Genomic DNA, 19,897 nt, shown 5'->3' with positions numbered 1-19,897 from the left:
CTCTCGGTCGGCCATGTTGGAAATTTATCATACCCCTTCTTCTGAAGTGTGGTCCCGAAAAATCTTCGTTTGAAGGGCTACCTGGTCCTTCCCCCTACCCCTTCCCCTCCAACCAAATGAGAATTGGGACACCCCTACCCCTTCACGTGAACGCGCAAAACAAAGGGGAAGGGGAAAGGGAAAGGGTAAGGGGTAGAATTGGGATTGGGCCTAAATCTCTCCAACAGTGTAGCATTAGCCCTTAGCCACAGAGCACAGCCTCAAATTCATTCAGAATCAATGTAAACAATATAACAGTAAACAATACTCACATAATCCGATGCATGCATGCAGCATGTATGACGAACACTTTGTAAAGATCCATTTGAGGGTTATATTAGCTGTGTAAACTTTGTTTATGCACTGTTCAAGGCAAGCACAAGCTCTGTGGGCGTGGAGCACAAGAATTAAAGGGGCCGCAGCCTAAATCGGCTCATTTATAATGATGCCCCAAAATAGGCAGTTAAAAAAATGAATAAAAAAAAATCTATGAGGTATTTTGAGCTGAAACTTCACAGACACATTCAGGGGACACCTTAAACTTATATTACATCTTTTTAAAAAAAAGTTCTAGGGCACCTTTAAATCCTCTAAACTTTTTTTAAATACTTCACACAACCACTGATTTGCATGATAATTCCTTTATTTTCGATCATATTTTATAGTATAACATATTTCATAATGTTTTACATCATTATATAATTGCCTACATTTAAGCTTGTTTAACAAATATTAGAAGTAAAAATTAAACATTTAGAAGTAATTCAAGTGTAACTGACCAGTCTCTATTGTCCCATTTCCACCGTAACAGCGCTGGATCTTGTGCTGGAGATGGCTCGCATTCAGCAGGGTAACTGCTAACTTCAGACCGCCCTGTGTTTAAAAAAACTCAACCCCTGGATTGACCCAGTAGCTGGGTAACACAAAAACTACCCAAACACTGGAAAAATAACCCCCAAAATGTCCCAAAACGGCTCAACCCAGGACTTGGGTAGAAAAAATTAACCCAAGATTTTTTAGATTGTAGGTAACACTTTGATAGTCCACTTTAGACTTTCCACTAGCATCTGCATGTCAACTACCAAAGAGTTAGTAGACTATCTGCTTATTATCTGCTAACAATTTATTTTGATGATCTCAACGAAGGTCGCAGTTTCGATTCTCAGTACCCGCAGGAAATGTAGGTGGGGGGAGTGAATGAACAGTGCTCTCTTTCACTCTCATTACCCACAACTGAGGTGGCCTTGATCAAGGCACCTAACCTGCAGCAAAAATGGCTGTCCAATGATCCGGGTGTGTGTTCACAGTATGTGTGTTCAATACGGACTGCTGTGTGTGTGCGCTTGGATGGGTGAAATGCAGAACACATATTCTGAGTATGAGACACCATTCTTGGCTACACATCACTTCACTTTTATTTATTTTTCACTTTATTTAACACTTAAACCTAACCTCACAGTCGTCTAATACTCTAATCTACTAATACTGATCTACCTGGCCTAATGGTTAGAGAGTCAGACTGGTAACCCGAAGGTCACGGGTTCGATTCTCAATACCAGCAGGAAACGACTTGAGCAAGGCATCTAAACCTTAGTTGCTCCCCGGGCACTGCAGTGAATGGCTGCCAACTGTTCCGGGAGTGTGTTCACAGCTTGCAGTGTGTGTGCGCACTAACTTGGATGGGTTAAATGCAGGGGACAAATTCTGAGAACTTCATTACTTTATTCTAACTGAATGTCTGAAGTGGATTATAATAAAGTGTAACCTCATATTGCTTATATATAAAGTCAGATTGACTAGTTACTATAGCATTATCACTTACATTACATTAATCAGTTTATGCCCCCTAATGGTTATTCTGGTGCAGTTTTTTTTTTTTTTTTTTTTTACAAAATCAACTTTTTTCAAGTGTTCCTGATATTAAAAATATTTAATATTTAAAAATACCTTAATGGTAATGGTCAGGGCTCTGAGTGTATATTAACTGGGTCATTGTAGGTTAATCTGCACTGGTCTGAGTGATTCTCTCACGGGTGTTTGAGCTGTGGGTCGAAGGTTAGACTGAGTCTGTGAACTGTCTTAGGTCATCGAACCGCTGTTCCTGAGTTCATGACATCTCAGGAAAACAGTCTCTTTTTCACTCTCCATTCCATCATGCATATTTTATTTCATCTTTTTATGCTCTGTTTGAAGTTAAACGTGTCTGACAGAGGTAGGCTTTAACCCCATGCCTGCAAAATGTCTGCCTGAAACCATTCTCTCTCTCTCTCTCTCTCTCTCTCTCTCTCTCTCACACACTCACACTCTCACTCACACTCACAGGTTTGTTTTGTTATCTTAGTGAGGACTCTCCATAGACGTAATGGTTTTTATACTGTACAAACTGTATATTCTATCCGCCTTCACTACCCCTACGCTTAAACCTACCCATCACAGAAAACTGTGCATTTTTACATTTTTAATAAAACATTATATGAAATGTCCTCATAAAACATGTTTACGTCATACCAGTGTAATTCCCATGTCATTATATAAATTTGTGTCCTCATATATCATGAAAACAAGCACACACACACGCATGCACACACACACACACACACACACACACACACACACACACACACACACACACACACACACACACACAAATACACAAATAATGGATAACATTGTATATGTACAGTACGTATATTTTTTAGCATCAGTGAAATATGTTCTCTCTAAAAATATCACATTTCTTCTTGAAAGGGTGGTAAAATACATATTTATTGCATATTTATTTTAGACTTTTGTGGGTGGGTGCACAAAACAATTTGTGCCTGTTTATATTATAATATTAAACATTTTTAAGTGGCAATGTTTATACCACAATGTCCTTGCCTCTCCTCTGTTGTCATTGTGACCTAATATGCATCTAAGGAATAGCATCACCTCCCGTTAAAGTTTTTTGCATCTCGTTTCCGAGTTATGACTGTTCATAAAATTCTGCATGCTGTAAAATGACTGTCCAGCAGACACATGGACATTGATTAGCAGCTAATTTTGCAAGCATAAACGCAGCGCGAAGTGTGTGTGCATGTCTGTTCCTGTTGTCTTGTCTTGATTTTGCCTACTTAAACTTTTATGTCTTTTATGAGAGACAGATACTGAGCAAGGACTATTTTTTAGATCTGATATTAGCGTGCTGCATACTTGCATACTATTACTGGGACTGTTAAAAAGTGCACTGTATGGACTAATAAACATTTCAAACATGTCTGCTGATATGTCACATGGCTTCACTTTGCTGCATGTTTAATTCAGCGAGAGGTGTCCAGTTATCATCTCACCATGTATACTAGAAGCATCAAAGCTGCACATCATCTCAGATGGTCTGCTAGTTTATAGCCACAGTAAAAAATAAAATAAAATTAATTTTCAATCGACATTAGGGGTGTAACAATACCTTCATGTAATGATTTGATACATATCACGATGCCGAACTCACGATATGATATTATTGCGATACAAGACATATGGTAAAAGGATAACAAAAAATGGGACTGGAAATGGTAACCCAATGCACAGGACAATGGTGACACCAGAATAAAAATATTCATGATTCTAATGCTGAAATATTTATTTTAGATGAATATGTTTGCACTCTGTCACTGCTGACTGGATAGATTTAAAATAATGTAGGCAATTTTTTACTGGTAACATCAGGACCCACAAATATTCCCTCATTGCTTTATTATACATTATATTCAACATTATATAGTAGTTTAAAGGGATAGTTCACCCAAAAATGAAAATTCTGTCATTATTTACTCTCAGGTTGTTCCGGTATAAATTTTCTTGTTCTGTTGAAAACAAAGATATTTTGAAGAAAGTTTTAACCTGGCCACTTTGGGCCACCATTGACTTCCATAGTATTTTTTTTGGTCCTACTATGGAATTAAATAATGGCCCATAACAGCCTGGTTACAAACTTTCTTTAAAATATCTTCCTTTGTTTTCAACAGAACAAAAACATTTATACAGGTTTGGAAGTTTTTGTTATTTTTGGACCAAAATGTATTTTCGATGCTTCAAAAACTTCTAACTAACCCACTGATGTCACATGGACTACTTTGATAATGTTTTTATACCTTTCTGGACATGGACAGTATACCGTACATACATTTTCAATGGAGACACAGAAAGCTCTCAGACTAAATCTAAAATACCTTAAACTGTGTTCCGAAGATGAACGGAGGTCTTATGGGTGTGGAACGACATGAGGGTGAGTCATTAATGACATAATTTTCATTTTTGGCTGAACTAACCCTTTAATGTAGTACTGACACTAAAACTCTGTATCTCTTATACTCTGTAACTCTGTAAACTTGGATTTTTTTCTCACATAGTAACCTTCATTTTGGATGAACTATGCACAACACACATTGTCACTATCCACAATATGATATCGTTCCATTTATGTACACTCTAAAAAATGCTGGGTTAAAAACAACCCAAGTTGGGTTGAAAATGGGTTGTTTTAACCCAGTGGTTGGGTTAAATGTTTGCCCAACATGCTGGGTAGTTTTATTTAACTCAACTGTTGTATAAAAATTACTGTATTGCTTGCTTTTCCATTTTCAACCCAACTTGGGTTGTTTTTAACCAAACATTTTTTTAGAGTGTATTGTGATATATTGTGACACAATATATTGTTACACCCCTAATCAATATTGATCAAATCAAGCTTTTATAACAATCTACTGTTTATTATTGCTTTATATTCAGTCTTTTCTGCCAATTGAAATGGGAGATGAGTTTGCTAGCATTTCAGCTCACTATATACAACTTATGTTGACATGGTGTGGGGGGAAAATAAAGATATTTACCAATTGTGTTTGGAAGTCCAAAGAGAGACGCTGAAGTTCACTGTTGATTATTGCTTCTGATTTAAGAGGCACACTGGAAATATGGAGTAATTACATTGGAAAATGAAGTTGAGCACATTGCATTGTGGGATACAGTATTTCATGTGCTCTGGCTGATTACTGCATATTTCAGCAAGTGCAGTAGATCATCTGGGCATTCCATACTTGCAAAACATGTTCAAACTGTACATGGTACACTATACATAATGCATACTGCAGCAATTGAGTGGTATGCCACTCCGAACACTCCCAGATAGAGAAACAGGTACAAAGAGGGACTGGAAGTAAGAATGTATAATGAATGAAGGTGTATACGTTACCATTCTTTCTGAGAATTTAAATTTAAAACACAGTGTTCTCATTCAACACTCCCACACACGCATTTGCCAGCACAAACACTTCAGATATATTAACCGATATGTGACTCAACTGAAAACTTTGTGTATATTTTCATTTCAGCCTGGATGTTGGCAGCCCACTACAGCAATTTAGCAAAGACTGAATATAGTTGCTTTTGTTCTCTGCTCGTGTATGGTCAAAGACGAAGCCTATCTTCACATAACAGCAATGTGATGACAGGTCTATTTCACTGACTGCCCTCGCCAGTAACGAAAAACACTGCCGCCACCTATAAACCACCCCCATCGAGCGATGTAGCCTGAGCGAGCAGGTATTGTTTTCATCCCTGACTAAGTACGGATCCTCTTACGCTGCCTGCTATCAGCTACACACAGGAGGGCAATGTGAGCTCACAGCGGCCTGCTTACTGACCTGAGACCAGCTTCACGACTCTTTCTCAATGGGACTCATGCTGCAGCTGATCGCTGTCTGATCGTTGCTCCACAGGTGAATAGCTCACCACCTCCTCCACCTCCTCCCTTTCCTCTGCCTCTCTTGGATGGTCACTGGAGTCAGTTAGCGGATGGAGTCGTGTTATGCCTGAACTTTGTGCTCCTGAGTTACAACCTTTTGCAGCGAAAAGAGACAAATGTTCTGGATTATTCAGTTTAAATTCTGCTCGTAATCAAGGTAAAGTGTGATGTATGGTTTCATTTAATTGATTGCTCTTTAAGAGTTGTCTGTTGTCTCAAAGTTTTTTCTGTTTTTGTTATTGAGTGCTTTTTTAAAGTGGTTATAATTTGATTTTGTTCTCTTTGGAACAGCCAGTCTGGGTCAGTCTTCCATTGAAGATGTGGTGGTGATTGTTGTTTAGGTTTTCTGACTTTATTTTGACAATGAAGTGCTACGATTTTAGAAAAGACCTTAATATCTTGTTTTATAATGCTTACAAAGTGTGGACAGGAATCAAAAGTTTTTGTTTTGTTGTCCATTATTTATTTGCCAGGCAATTAGATTTATTTGTGTATTTAGATTTTATTTTATTTTTTTTAATTTTACCAGGCAAAATGTCTGTATTATATTGTAGTCTATTCTAGTTATTTTACCAGGCTTAGTCTCTAATATATTCTGGTCTTTAGATATTGCTCAGGTCACTCCTTCAATGTCAGTCTATTAGATTATTTCCCTCATTTTTAATGTCCGCCATTATTTAGCAAAGTAATGGCACAACAAGCTGCATAATTTGAATTATTGTCCATGTCTCTAAAGCGCAAACATTGCAGGAGACAAGCTGTGTGCCAGAGTTTAATACGTGATGTTTGGGATCAAGTATGAGCAATAGTAATTGTGATGGTTGTCTTAGCAGATAAATGCAAAATTGTAAACGTATAGTGGTGTGTGTGTGTGTGCGGAGGCTCAGAGCTCGTGCCCTGTGGCTGTGCCTTAGATTCTCCATCTGTTTCAATTAAAGTGAGTGCAGGACTCACTGCACTGCCTGGTTTAAATGTCACAGTGAGAAAGCTCTCACCCTGCCCACAAATAACACCACTACAGAACAGAAGATCTTAGCACAATGGAGCGCACACACTCCTAAGTAGCTCCCCAATAGATGAATTGTGTAGGTGAAATATTGCACCGATTCTTGAGAAATGAGACATAACAAACCCATACCCGCTATTAGTTTCTAAAAAAGCATCAATTTCAATGATTAAAGATTATCATGAATGTTCTTAACACCACAAATGTTCTTAACAAATGCACCATTTTATTTGCTTAAAAGATTAGTTCACTTTAAAATGAAAATCAGCCCAAGCTATACTCACCCTCAAGCCATCCTAGGTGTATACGACTTTCTTCCTTCTGATGAACACAATCAGAGTTATATTAATAAATATCCTGATGCATCCAAGCTTTATAATGGCAGTGAACAGGACCAATGAGTATGAAGCTCAAGAAAGTGCATCCGTCCACCATAAACGTACTCCACACAGATCCAGGGAGTTAAAGGGTTAGTCCACCCAAAAATGAAAATTCTGTCATTTATTACTCACTCTCATGCCGTTCTACACCCGTAAGACCTTCGTTAATCTTCAGAACACAAATTAAGATATTTTAGTACAAATCCGATGGCTCCGTGAGGCCTTCATAGGGAGTAATGTCACTTCCTCTCTCAAGATCCATAAAGGCACTAAAAACATATTTAAATCAGTTCTTGTGAGTTCAGTGGTTCAATATTAATATTATAAACCGACGAGAATATTTTTGGTGCGGCAAAAAAACAAAATAACGACTTCTTTAGTGATGGCCGATTTCAAAACACTGCTTCATGAAGCAGTTTGAATCAGTGTATCGAATCATGAATCGGATCGTGGTTCAAACCCGCCAAACGGCTGAAATCACGTGACTTCGGCGCTCCGAACTGCAGATTCGACACACAGATTCATCTGTGCTCCGATGCTTTCTGAAGCAGTGTTTTGAAATCGACCATCACTAAATAAGTCGTTATTTAGTTTTTTTGCCGCACCAAAAATATTCTTGTCACTTTATAATATTAATATTGAACCACTGAACTCACATGATCTGATTTAAATATGTTTTTAGTGTCTTTATGGATCTTGACAGAGGAAGTGACATTACTCCCTATGAAGGCCTCACGGAGCCATCGGATTTGAACTAAAATATCTTAATTTGTGTTCCGAAGATTAATGAAGGTCTTACGGGTGTGGAACCGCATGAGAGTGAGTAATAAATGACAGAATTTTCATTTTTGGGTGAACTAACCCTTTAAAAAAAAAGGCCTTCTGAAGTGAAGCGAAGTGTTTATGTAAGAAAAATATCCATAGGCCTATTTAACAAGTTATGAAGAAAAATATCTAGCTTCCGCCAGACCGCCTTCCATATTCAACTTATGAAAAAAAAAAAAAAAAAAAAAAAAAAAAACGGAACTGGGATCGCACCAGTTAAGTTTTTCCAGTAAGTTGAATAAGGAAGGCGTAGGACATAGCGTAAGCTTTTTGAACTGTGAGAGTTTTACACTTTCTTCATATGGAAGGCGGTCTGGCGGAAGCTAGATATTTTACTACATAACTTGTTAAATATGTATATTTTTTTTTACACAAACACGGGTTTGATGGTGGGGGTTAATGACAACGGGCGGTGCACATCTTTCCCATGGGCAAAGGAGTTTCTCTGAAAGGCTCGCGGGAAATGAAGTATACCCGGGCCTTAACCGCTCTAAATTGTAATGGACTGGAGCTCACGTTCACATGGGGAACACGAGAGCACCGCAATGCGACCGCAAAAGGCACTTTCACTTTCACGATCAAAGTGCATGCCACTGATAAGCATTGTAAATTAAGTATTACAGTATACACATACCAGTTAAACGCACAGATCTCCTCTCGTGCGTCCTCCTCACTGGATGAGGCAATATCACTTTCGTTTCCATTTCAGATATGTCTTTTATAGATGCAATCAATGCTTTGCCTTTCAAGATGTAATTACCGAAATTAAAACAGTCCATAAACTATAAATCCTCACGAAAACTTCAGTCAAGCCAGCTTGCGCGTCAACCTGAGAAATCAGCCTCCTTACCTTAAAGCGTCACATTTCTCGGTTTCTGAATGGACGGTTTGGCTTGATTGACAAACGCTAACGTTTGGGCATGATTTATATACCATCGACCTGTCCTAAAACGTTAGCACGCTTTGATCGATGGTTTGGAGATCCCGTGTTTCTCCGTTCGAGAGCGCATTTCCAGTTCACATCCGCGACAAAACAGCTGATTATTTACGAACGGAAGGTCACAGAAACGTGAAAATGGTCTAATTTGAAAGAAAATATCCTAAGCTTAAAGATGATATAGTGTGACTAATTGAAGCAGCCCTTATCAAAAGTGCGGGGATTGACTTCTATCTTTTCAAAACTGCGGGGGTCCTGACTCCCCTGTCCCCCGTGCCAGCGGCACCCCTGGATGTAGGCACTTTCTTCAGCTCATACTCATGGATCCCATTCACAGCTATTATAAAGCTCGGATGCATCAGGATATTTATTAATATATCTCTGATTGCTCCGATTGTGTTCATCAGAAAGAAGAAAGTCATATACACCTAGGATGGCTTGAGGATGAGTAAAGCTTGGGGTAATTTTCATTTGAAAGTGAACTAATCCTGTAACGCTTCACCCTAAAGGTCATATTTCCATATTTCTCTTGCTATAATGCCACAGGCTGAGTTTTAGCTAGCTAGTTAGTTTAGTTTAGTTTAGTTTAGTTTAGTTTAGTTGGTTAGTTAATGTCAGAATCATGACGTCAACTTAACACAACTTGAAAATGAAATTTTTTGAGATTTTTAGAAAATTCCCCATAGTTTAGCTCGGTGCTGACTAGAAAAACGATCTGTCTGATAATGTTGACACATACGGAGCTCCTAAAGAGACATGGTGAAGGAAAAAATATGATTAAAAAAATATGGGAGAAGTTATTTGTCAATGCTTTTGCATTCTTTCGCAAATGTTTTGCGTTCCTCCAAGAAACTTTGCGCTTGAGCAAACACAAAGTCTCTTGGGGGAGCACAAAAGGTTTGCGAGGGAACGCAAAACTTTTGTGAGAGAACGCAAAAATATTGAAATATATTTTTTCCTCCCATCTCATATTTTTACCATGTCCCATAAGGGGCTCCGTAGACCCACATTGATTGACAAGCAAGGGAAAATACACATCTTGTGAGAAAATAGCAGCAGCAGGACCAAACTTCTGAACATGTTGAACAGATTAATTCTTAATTCTCAAACCTTTATTTTTTCACTTTTTGAAGAATCAGTGATTGGCTTTTATTTATAGAATTTTCCGGCTTATGAGGGTCTGATTGATCTAGATCTATTCTTTTCCTTCCTGCATTCTGTTGTTGACTCAAACTGTTCTTGTCACTCACTGACAGAGTAAACTCACGGACTGTTTGCTGTTTGTTAATAAGTAAAGATTGCACACTGCGTAGAAAGTTTCCCATGGAAATGCATACTGCCTCCTTTGTCTTTCATTGCATACACTCTCTCTGTCTCGCTGAAATACATCAGATACATGCTTTCATCTTCAATGTCAAACAGTGCGTACACATGTTGTAATGTGCGTCACGCTCTGTGTACCCACTCCCACTCTGGACAGCTAACTGTTTTCCATGGTGAGTGTTTACTCTTTTTGTATAAAAGCAGTAGAGAGCATGATGCATGTGCTAAAGTGGATGTTTTTCTTGATGAAAAGCCTCACTTCTTGTTCAGTTATACAGATGAATTATATAAAACACACATCGGTGCACAATTCACAATTCTTCGGTCTCCTGATATGTGTAAAAGCAGATTGAGGAGATCAAATGATCAGGATAGTACAGAGAGGAAACTGAATTGGGAACTCACAAGCTCACATAACCTGCAGTTGCAACATAGTGTGCCAGAAATCATGTGCTAATCGGTAGCTAATTACAAGGGCAAACTGTAATGTATACTACACACTTGTTGGTTGTTGAATGTTGCTAGGTAGTTGCTTACTGTCAAATGTTTTGGTGTTTTGTCCGTTCTTCTTCTTCTTTTTTTTTTTTTAATATAAAAAACCCACATGATTTGAGGTATACTTCCTATGCAGAAACAATGTGGGCTGAGTTATGAGGTTTAATACTTAGGATTAGGGGTTTGTTCAAATCCCTAACACACAGTATGAGCAATAATAATAGTAATGAGGTATTATCATCCATGATAATGACTAAGCAAGCAGCACTAATTATTTTAGTGTTTATCATGGTGCCATAATGTCAGTCTTTTCACCACCTGCCTCAGGATTGCTTTTATTTGCAGTGCAGTGCAATGGAGTCTCGGCAACCATGGGTCATCTTCATGAGACGCGTCCCACTAATCGTATTTAAGGCTTATTACCTCTCTCACTTTCTCTGTTTCCGTCACACACACATACTCACAGCCTGTGGTGCTGGCTTCATTAGTACTATCTGTCAGCATTAATGTAGGAGAGGTAAATAATTGGACACAGCGCGTTTGCCGTAGATGACTTCCGCCACAGTTTTGGCTCCTTGATTAGCAGGCTAATTGCATTTTGCTGCTTTTGACGGCAATCACAGCCATTTCCAAACACTTATGAAACATCTGTCAGAACGAGGGTTAATCCGGCTTCTGCAATCATCTCGCCTGTAAACGCTACCGTTTCCTATAAATGTGTCCGGAACAACCAGATGTTTACTTGCTTTGATAATTAAGAGGTTGAGGCTAAATGCATTTCTCACGCTAAGTGTCTGTGAGTCAAGTCAGGCAAACAGAGTGTCAATTGTTTATTTGTCATTATGTTGGTTTCAGTGGAACCTTCTTCAACGGTGATATATGCTCAATACCAAAATGCAAAATGGTTGAAAGTGAGTCTCTGACTAAATAGATCATTGTTTTCCTTGTCTGAGAGTTTAGGTTGAAATTTAAGCTTTGCTTTTGGGCAAAGGAATGTGGGAAGACCTTTGGCTATCTTTTCCATCAGCCCCTTTCTTTCTTTTGGTTCTTTATGTGTCCTGGGAATCTCAACACATTTGGCCATGAGCCCAAAACAAGACAATTCAAAGGAAAATGTGACACTACAGTTTATCTGTGGTTTAAAGTGTTTTTCAAAATGAGGTCTGGAGAAAATGTGAGTAATTTGAATGCTTTCTTTTTTAATGCATGTCTATGTTAACCCGTTTACTTAAAATATTTAAATATATTTAAAACATTTTTTTTTTTTTCAAACATTTTTCATTTATTTTTCAACCTCAAACCCGATTCCAAAAAAGTTAGGACACTGTACAAATTGTGAATAAAAAAGGAATGCAATAATTTACAAATATCATATACTTACATATCAAATGTTGAAAATTAGACATTTTGAAATGTCATGCCAAATATTGGCTCATTTTGGATTTCATGAGAGCTACACATTCCAAAAAAGTTGGGACAGGTAGCAATAAGAGGTTGGAAAAGTTAAATGTTCATATAAGGAACAGCTGGAGGACCAATTTGCAACTTATTAGGTCAATTGGCAACATGATTGGGTATAAAAAGAGCCTGTCAGAGTGGCAGTGTCTCTCAGAAGTCAAGATGGGCAGAGGATCACCAATTCCCCTAATGCTGTGGCAAAAAATAGTGGAGCAATATCAGAAAGGAGTTTCTCAGAGAAAAATTGCAAAGAGTTTGAAGTTATCATCATCTACAGTGCATAATATCATCCAGAGATTCAGAAAATCTGGAACAATCTCTGTGCATAAGGGTCAAGGCCGGAAAACCATACTGGATGCCCATGATTTTAAGGCCCTTAGACGGCACTGCATCACATACAGGAATGCTACTGTAATGGAAATCAAAACATGGGCTCAGGAATACTTCCATAAAACATTGTCATTGAACACAATCCACCGTGCCATTCACCGTTGCCGGCTAAAACTGTATAGTTCAAAAAAGAAGCCATATCTAAACATGATCCAGAAGCGCAGGCGTTTTCTCTGAGCCGAGGCTCATTTAAAAACAAAATATGAAGTTATTTTTGGAAAACTGGGACGCCATGTCATCCGGACTAAAGAGGACAAGGACAACAGCGCTCAGTTCAGAAGCCTGCATCTCTGATGGTATGGAGTTGCATGAGTGCATGTGGCATGGGCAGCTTACACATCTGGAAAGGCACCAGCGATGCTGAAAAGTATATCCAAGTTCTAGAACAACATATGCTCCCATCCAGACGTCGTCTCTTTCAGGGAAGACCTTGCATTTTCCAACATGACAATGCCAGACCACATACTGCATCAATTACAACATCATGGCTGCGTAGAAGAAGGATCCGGGTACTGAAATAGCCAGCCTGCAGTCCAGATCTTTCACCCATAGAAAACATTTGGCGCATCATAAAGAGGAAGATGCGACAAAGAAGACCTAAGACAGTTGAGCAACTAGAAGCCTGTATTAGACAAGAATGGGACAACATTCCTATTCCTAAACTTGAGCAACTTGTCTCCTCAGTCCCCAGACGTTTGCAGACTGTTATAAAAAGAAGCGGGGATGGTAAACATGGCCTTGTCCCAACTTTTTTGATATGTGTTGATGCCATGAAATTTAAAATCAACTTATTTTTCCCTTAAAATGATACATTTTCTCAGTTTAAACATTTGATATGTCATCTTTGTTGTATTCTGAATAAAATATTGAAATTTGAAACTTCCACATCATTGCATTCTGTTTTTATTCACAATTTGTACAGTGTACCGACTTTTTTGGAATCGGGTTTGTATTTTTTTCAAATTTGGTAATATGGTTTCTTTTTTATTCTTCTCAGAAATTCTAAAATTAATTTGATTCTAAATAATGTCTGATAATTTTATTGTATTGACATGTAATATTTTTTTATTATTTTTACTGTTAAAAAAAATCTGAATATAGTTTTATTGGCATAAAAAAATATTTTTCAGTTTTATTCCTTATTTAATTGTTGTACAAATAATTGAGTTGAAAATATTTATTTTGCATTTTATCTAACATTAATTGTGGGTGGAAAAAGATACACTGTCAAAAATATTTTCCAGACAATATTTTAACAATTTACTTTGGCTTCAGTACAGAGACAATATAAACGCAAATTTAACAAACAGCAGATTTCTTTCACACTATTTTATCACAATAAAAATGGGTCTTTATGCATAAAATTACATATCTGCTTTTGTGTTTGCTAAATATTTGGGGGTCCTTGGTATGAAAATGTTTTAGCACTTTAGATTTATAGTTTGATTAGGATCGTGTGTGATTTGTTTTGAAAATAAGTGAGGTTGTAGGTTGTTGGGGCAAGGTGAGCTATTATTTTCTAAGCAATCAGATTAATTGATTTTTGATTTTTTGATTCATTTGAATTTTTTTTTTTTATAATTGGTGTTTTTTTAACCTAGCAGACCATAAAATGGGCAGAAAATCCCACAGAACACAGTAAATGTGGGTCCAGTTATAAATTGTTTGAATGCTGAAAAAACATAGAATAGAATATTTTCTAGATGACTTTTCAAGTGTTAAATGGAATGATAATTGGTTTTAAACAACCCCCCCTCAGTCTCTTTTGCTGTTGGTTTTAATGGAAATTGATGCATAATAGCATGAATTCAGCATGACCACCAGTTGTCCTTGTCCATGCTAATGTGTTTGTATGGAGCAAAGACTCTTTTCATCTACAGGTCACAGCTCAACCACTGTTCAGTTCCAACACTGTGAACCGTGAAGAACGACACAACACCAAAAACCGCCTGTGTTCTGTTTGTTAGAAATCTATTTCATGCTTTCAGCTCTCTCTGCTGTGGGAGCTATGTGTGTATGCAGTCAGCAAAACAATTGGTGAATGCATCGGGACTGATTTTTTTTCTTTGATGATGGTTGTAGTTCCAAAACAATACACTGATATTTTTGGTATAGCTCGTCTTGGAGCGCTAAGAGCAAGACATGGATGATCGGCAGGGATATTACTCATGTGCTTGGTGTATGTCTCTCAGCTGTAATTATGTTGCACACTGACTTCAACTCAAACATGATTTTAATGAGTGTTTACTTTTAGAGCAGATGAGAGCCGCAGGGGCTGGATAGAGTCATATACGCATGCACGCAATCGTAAAGCTGGCATTTAAAATATGAGAATGTTGATAGAGTTGTGATGGTGTAGATTGGACAGTGTTGGGGTGTGGAAGTGTCTCTTGGTGGAATAGGTGTTTGTGTGGTTGGCTATATGTTCAGAACTGCATCATACTAGTCATAATACCTCAGGAGGATTCATTGTGTGTACTAGTCACAGTTTGCAAAGTTATGATTTTATGTTAAACAAATATGTATACTGTACAATTTTTATAGAGGATTATATATGAATATGCGCTTTTGTCACTCTACATCTCGTTCTTCCAAAAAATTCACTACTTTACAACAAAATAAATGTTAATTGTTAATGCCAAGAACCTGTTCTCCAGAGGAGCTTAAATGTGGGTTAAACTCCCTGTCAGAGATTTTAATGAGGATTGTTTTAAGCTCCTCTTTTTGTGTAAGATACTTCTGAGGCTTTTGAAAATTAAGCTTATTTCTGAATAATTATTTCAGCAGTTTTGGTGTGTGTCTTAGTGTCGTGAGTTTACAGACTACTATGTGTGTCTGAAATTTAATATCCAATCCTTAAAAGGGGTAATATCATAGATTATTTATTTAACTTTTAAAATAATAAAAGTTGGATATAACTTTCAGAAGTCAGAACTTCCCAGTACATAAAGATTGGGCTCTAATACAAACCTGAAGCCTGTAAGTGTAACAAAGTATTTCAGTATTTCACAATATTTCACAGATGCATGTAAAGGAGTTGGAAATGTAGCCCCTCCTGTTTGAACCGCCTGTTCTAAGCGGGACTCGAACCTGGGTCTGCCGGCATGGGAGTCGGGCACTCTAACAAGGAAGCTAAAGACCACAGTCTCTATTATCTCTATATGGGTCAATGACATAAGGATTTTTGACAGGCCAATTTTAAAATACAAAAAATTATAATATCTATTGCAATTGTTCAAACATTAAGAATGTTGTGTACACATAAATTCATATTAACATTTTAAATTAAGTGATTTTAGGTTTTTTTTTTAAATCTAGATGTATTAGCCATAGCCTTAAAACATGTCATATGGTGCGACCGGGATTTAGCTTATCTTAAAATTAATTCATTTCTTTAACATGCTTAACATTTTTTCTTACAAGTTCCCAGTAATTAAAGTGTTTAGAAGCAAAGTATTTGCAGTTCATTTGAGATTTGAGACACCTAATATTTGAGATTATTTTAGATTTTCATTTGAGACACCTTATATTTTTGCTCTGTAACTTGAGTTGCCTTCTTAATGTAGTTAACACTTATTTTTCCTGTAAATTGCATAAAACAGATAAAAATGTTTTAAAAATACCATTCACTTAAGCATACTGCAGTGATTCATATTTCCGCCACAGAAATTAGATATTTTAATTTAATACAGTTACTGTTATTATTGGTCGCACCACATGATGTGTGTTCGCTCCACGAAGACCTTAAATTTAATTGAAAATCTATTTAAAGAGATCAATAAACAATCAATTTCATATTTAAAAAATAGATTTAAACCAGATTAAATTAAAATTTCACAAAATTTTCATGAACAAATTTTATAAACATTTTTATAGTAAAAAAAAAAAAAAAAAAAAAATCACATAGCAAACATAAGTGCACCATTTCATTTAAGTTTCAATTAATTAATTTTTTAATGATTTCTGAAGAATCATGTGACACTGAAGACTGAAGTAATGATGCAGAAAATTTAGCTTTGATCACAGGAATAAATTTCAGTTTACTATTCACAGAGAAAACAGATATTAATATTTCACTCTTCTCCTAGCAAGGTCTAACTCCATTCTTGCTATAGGGTCAAAATTAACATGCCAGCAGTTTTTGCTTGGCAGTGGCATCTGGCAAAATAGACTGAAATGGCCATAAATAAATAAACAAATGCATACTTACAAAACTAAACTACAAACTGTCACAATTCCTGTCACTTCCCTGACTCCAATTCCCATAATCCTCCCTGCCAGTCACCTGCACACACTCCACACTAATCACTAATCACCACACCCAGCTGCAGCACATTATCCGGACTATAAAAGACTCTCATTCACCACACATCATTGCGAAGTCTTGTCTTGAGGGGATGAAGTCCACTGGAGGTGAGTGTAGGTAGAACCCAAGTGCAGCTTTTAATAATGACTTGACTTGACACGACACTCACCTAAGTGGGTTACATTAAACAAAGCTAGACAAGAATACAATGAAACATGAGGGCTATTTATACAAAGGGACTAACGACAAACAAGGAACACCTGTGAACAATGAAGACGATGGACCAATGGAAAGACAGAACTGAAATCACATGACAATAACAACCAATCAGAACATGACACATGAGACAGGGGAAGCTCATGACATGAACACATGAGGGCAATGGAAATCACATGATACAAAAGAAATGGCAAAACAAAGCATAACAATGAAAACAAACCATAAACCGTGAACAAGAAAAACTAAAACAAGACATGACATGACAACACGCTGTTACATTTCTGAGTGTTGTTATTCTGTCTGCCTGTCTCCGATCCTGTCTGTTACCCGTTTATGGTTCTCTGCTGCATACCTTTGGAATGTGTATTGCTTCCTGACCTGTGAGTGATATCTGCCTGCCCCGATCTACTGTCTGTACTGTGACCACGATTCTGCCTGTCCCTTGCTGTTCCGGTTTACCCCTGTTTTGACCTGGCCTGTACGACTACGCTCTTATCTAATAAAAGCTTGCATTTGGATTCGAACCCGTTTCCCGCTTCGTCACACAAACCAAATTACATGCTCTGAACAATTTTGTTTTACATTTTTCTCATATTGTACAATACAAACATAAACTGTCTGAAATATTTTTGTCTGAAATGTTATTTTTAGAAAAAAAATATTTTTATAAAACACTCTGCAGTGGTCGTGCCACATGATATTTTCAAATTCAGTCAAAATTTACAGGCACTGAATTGGCCACCGAAACAAAACAAGCTAACTTCCCACAAAAGGTCGCTATGAAATTTGTAGTAAAAGTATATATTTGCAGAAATAACTAAATATTCATTGGGTTTTTTTGAGATCATACCACATGATATCCAAATGTGGGAACTACATACAGCCGTTAAAAAGGTTATTTTTTCCCCAATTTAGGACAGAGTTACAAACCTGTTCGCTGCTTCCATGGGTCCTTCGCAAATTGGTATATGATGCAACGTCCTGTCTTTGAATGGATTTCAACATGAAAGTCCCAAAGTGGTCATTTTTTGATGGTCAAACCACATGATATTTAATAAAATGGACATCATCGGACAAAGTTTGTTTGTATATTATGGACAGAAATTTAAGGCGTCACGTCATTGACCCATAGAAGTCGCTAGAGCGCCTCTTGAGATCAGAGGAGTGGGGTTTACACACACAGCTCTTACCGGCCTACATCCAAATAAACATTTAATTCAAATGTTGAGAGTAGAAAAGTAAATTGAACATTTTGACTCAAGAACCTTTTACTAACATTATGTGGTTGATATGATATTCAATCCATTATATGCTCTACACCAGGGGTTCCGCACCCCCAACACTGCATGTTTTCCATGTCTCCTTAATCAAACACACCTGATTCATATCATCAGCTCTGAAATGAAAGACCTTAAATGGATGTGTCAGACAAAGGAGACGTGGTTGGGAATCACTGCTCTACACCTTTAAGGTTTGATGGTGTAGTGAACCTCTGGGTTTATACGTGGGTTGAAACTTTTTGTGTACAAACTAGAATTACTTTATTATTTGCCTCTGTCATGAATTCATTGTATTTATACCTGTTCAAAATTTCAGGAAAAAGAAAACCCTCAGAGTCTGTTGGGAAATTGATCTTTAGCATTTCTAAAAATGCATGTGATGTTTTGTGAAGCATGTATTTGGATCTACATGCTGAAGAAGCACTAGAATAGAAATGCCTCTGGCTAGTGTTATTGAGTTGTGTACTGCTAGACTAAAGATGTAAATAACTGCATAACTTTGAGAGTACATCTTTTATTCTCTTACCTGATGAAAATTTAGCATGATGCCAGGAGAATCTTTTTAACAAACCATGAGCCATTCAAGTCGATTACAGTGATTTGAGTCTGTTTTCTGCTGCAAGGCACTTGTAGTTTTTACAAACACTCTGAAATGCTATATCATGTTGTATGAGAAACACCAGTGCTTGTAGGATTGTGTGGAAATGTGTGTGTGTGTGTGTGTGTGTGTGTTTATGTGTGCCTGTTACACTGCAGAATGAATTATTTAAATCTATTTATTTATTAATATATTTTGCTTAGCATACAGTTCGCATATATATTTCATATATATCTCAACAGCATTAAAACTGAAGAATTTGTGTCTAATATGTCTAATATAAATGCATTTTTAGATTGTTTTCCCCCTTTTTATTGCAGAGAATATTTTTACTAACAGGATTAAGTTCATTAACATAAAAATAAACAACAACATTAATTAATCTATATTAGTATTTATAAATCCTTCTCTTGTTCATTGCCATATTCGTTCATAAGACATTAATAATTAATACATGTGCCCATATTATGCTTTTTCGAATATTACCTTTCTTGCTGTGCGTGAATGTAAAATGTCTGCAAAATTTTAAAGAGGCCTGGAAGAGTTCGGTTTGTGTTGTTGACATGTCGAGAAGACGCTGTTATCAGCACTTCAATCCACTTTGCAACCAAAACAAAAACTGATGTCATTGTTTGTATGACTATGTATCAAGTGCTGTGGAAGCCTCCAGAGCTGAAATCCAGATATGGTAATAGGTGTTTCATTTCCGACATGCGTGGTAAAGGTAGACCAATCACAACAGACTGGGCCATCTAACCAGTCAGTGCAGAGTAGACCAATCACAATGGACTGGGCCATCTGACCAATAAGAGCAGAATAATTTCACGGAAAGGAGGGGACTCTTTGAGAAATGAGGTTTTAA

General features: G+C 37.1%; 2 protein-coding genes across 9 annotated transcripts in view; one reads left to right on the top strand and one right to left on the bottom strand.

The window, feature by feature from the left end:
• arsa (arylsulfatase A) overlaps window positions 1-894 on the bottom strand; it is a 46,452-nt gene extending 45,558 nt beyond the window's left edge. The window contains exons 1-2 of the mRNA XM_067389198.1: window positions 819-894; window positions 312-424 (exon numbers count right to left, since the gene is read on the bottom strand). Coding sequence (XP_067245299.1) covers window positions 312-364 — 53 coding nt within the window. The 5' untranslated portion in view covers window positions 365-424; window positions 819-894. The remainder of the gene's footprint in view (window positions 1-311; window positions 425-818) is intronic.
• A 4,957-nt stretch (window positions 895-5,851) lies between these two features.
• Window positions 5,852-19,897, top strand: part of shank3a (SH3 and multiple ankyrin repeat domains 3a) — a 377,964-nt gene continuing 363,918 nt past the window's right edge. For 6 of the 8 annotated variants that reach the window (XR_010895495.1, XR_010895498.1, XR_010895494.1 and 3 more), the window contains exon 1: window positions 5,852-5,975. The gene's annotated coding sequence lies outside the window, so the exon portion shown is untranslated. Of the gene's footprint in view, window positions 5,976-10,346; window positions 10,463-19,897 lie in introns of those variants that run through there. The other 2 variants (XR_010895496.1, XR_010895497.1) reach the window with 2 other exon arrangements.

This window comes from Chanodichthys erythropterus, chromosome 7 (genome assembly GCF_024489055.1).
Source record: "Chanodichthys erythropterus isolate Z2021 chromosome 7, ASM2448905v1, whole genome shotgun sequence".
Taxonomy (NCBI): Eukaryota; Metazoa; Chordata; class Actinopteri; order Cypriniformes; family Xenocyprididae; genus Chanodichthys; species Chanodichthys erythropterus.
Note: the sequence above shows the minus strand (reverse complement) of the source record. Positions and strands in the feature narration are given on the sequence as shown.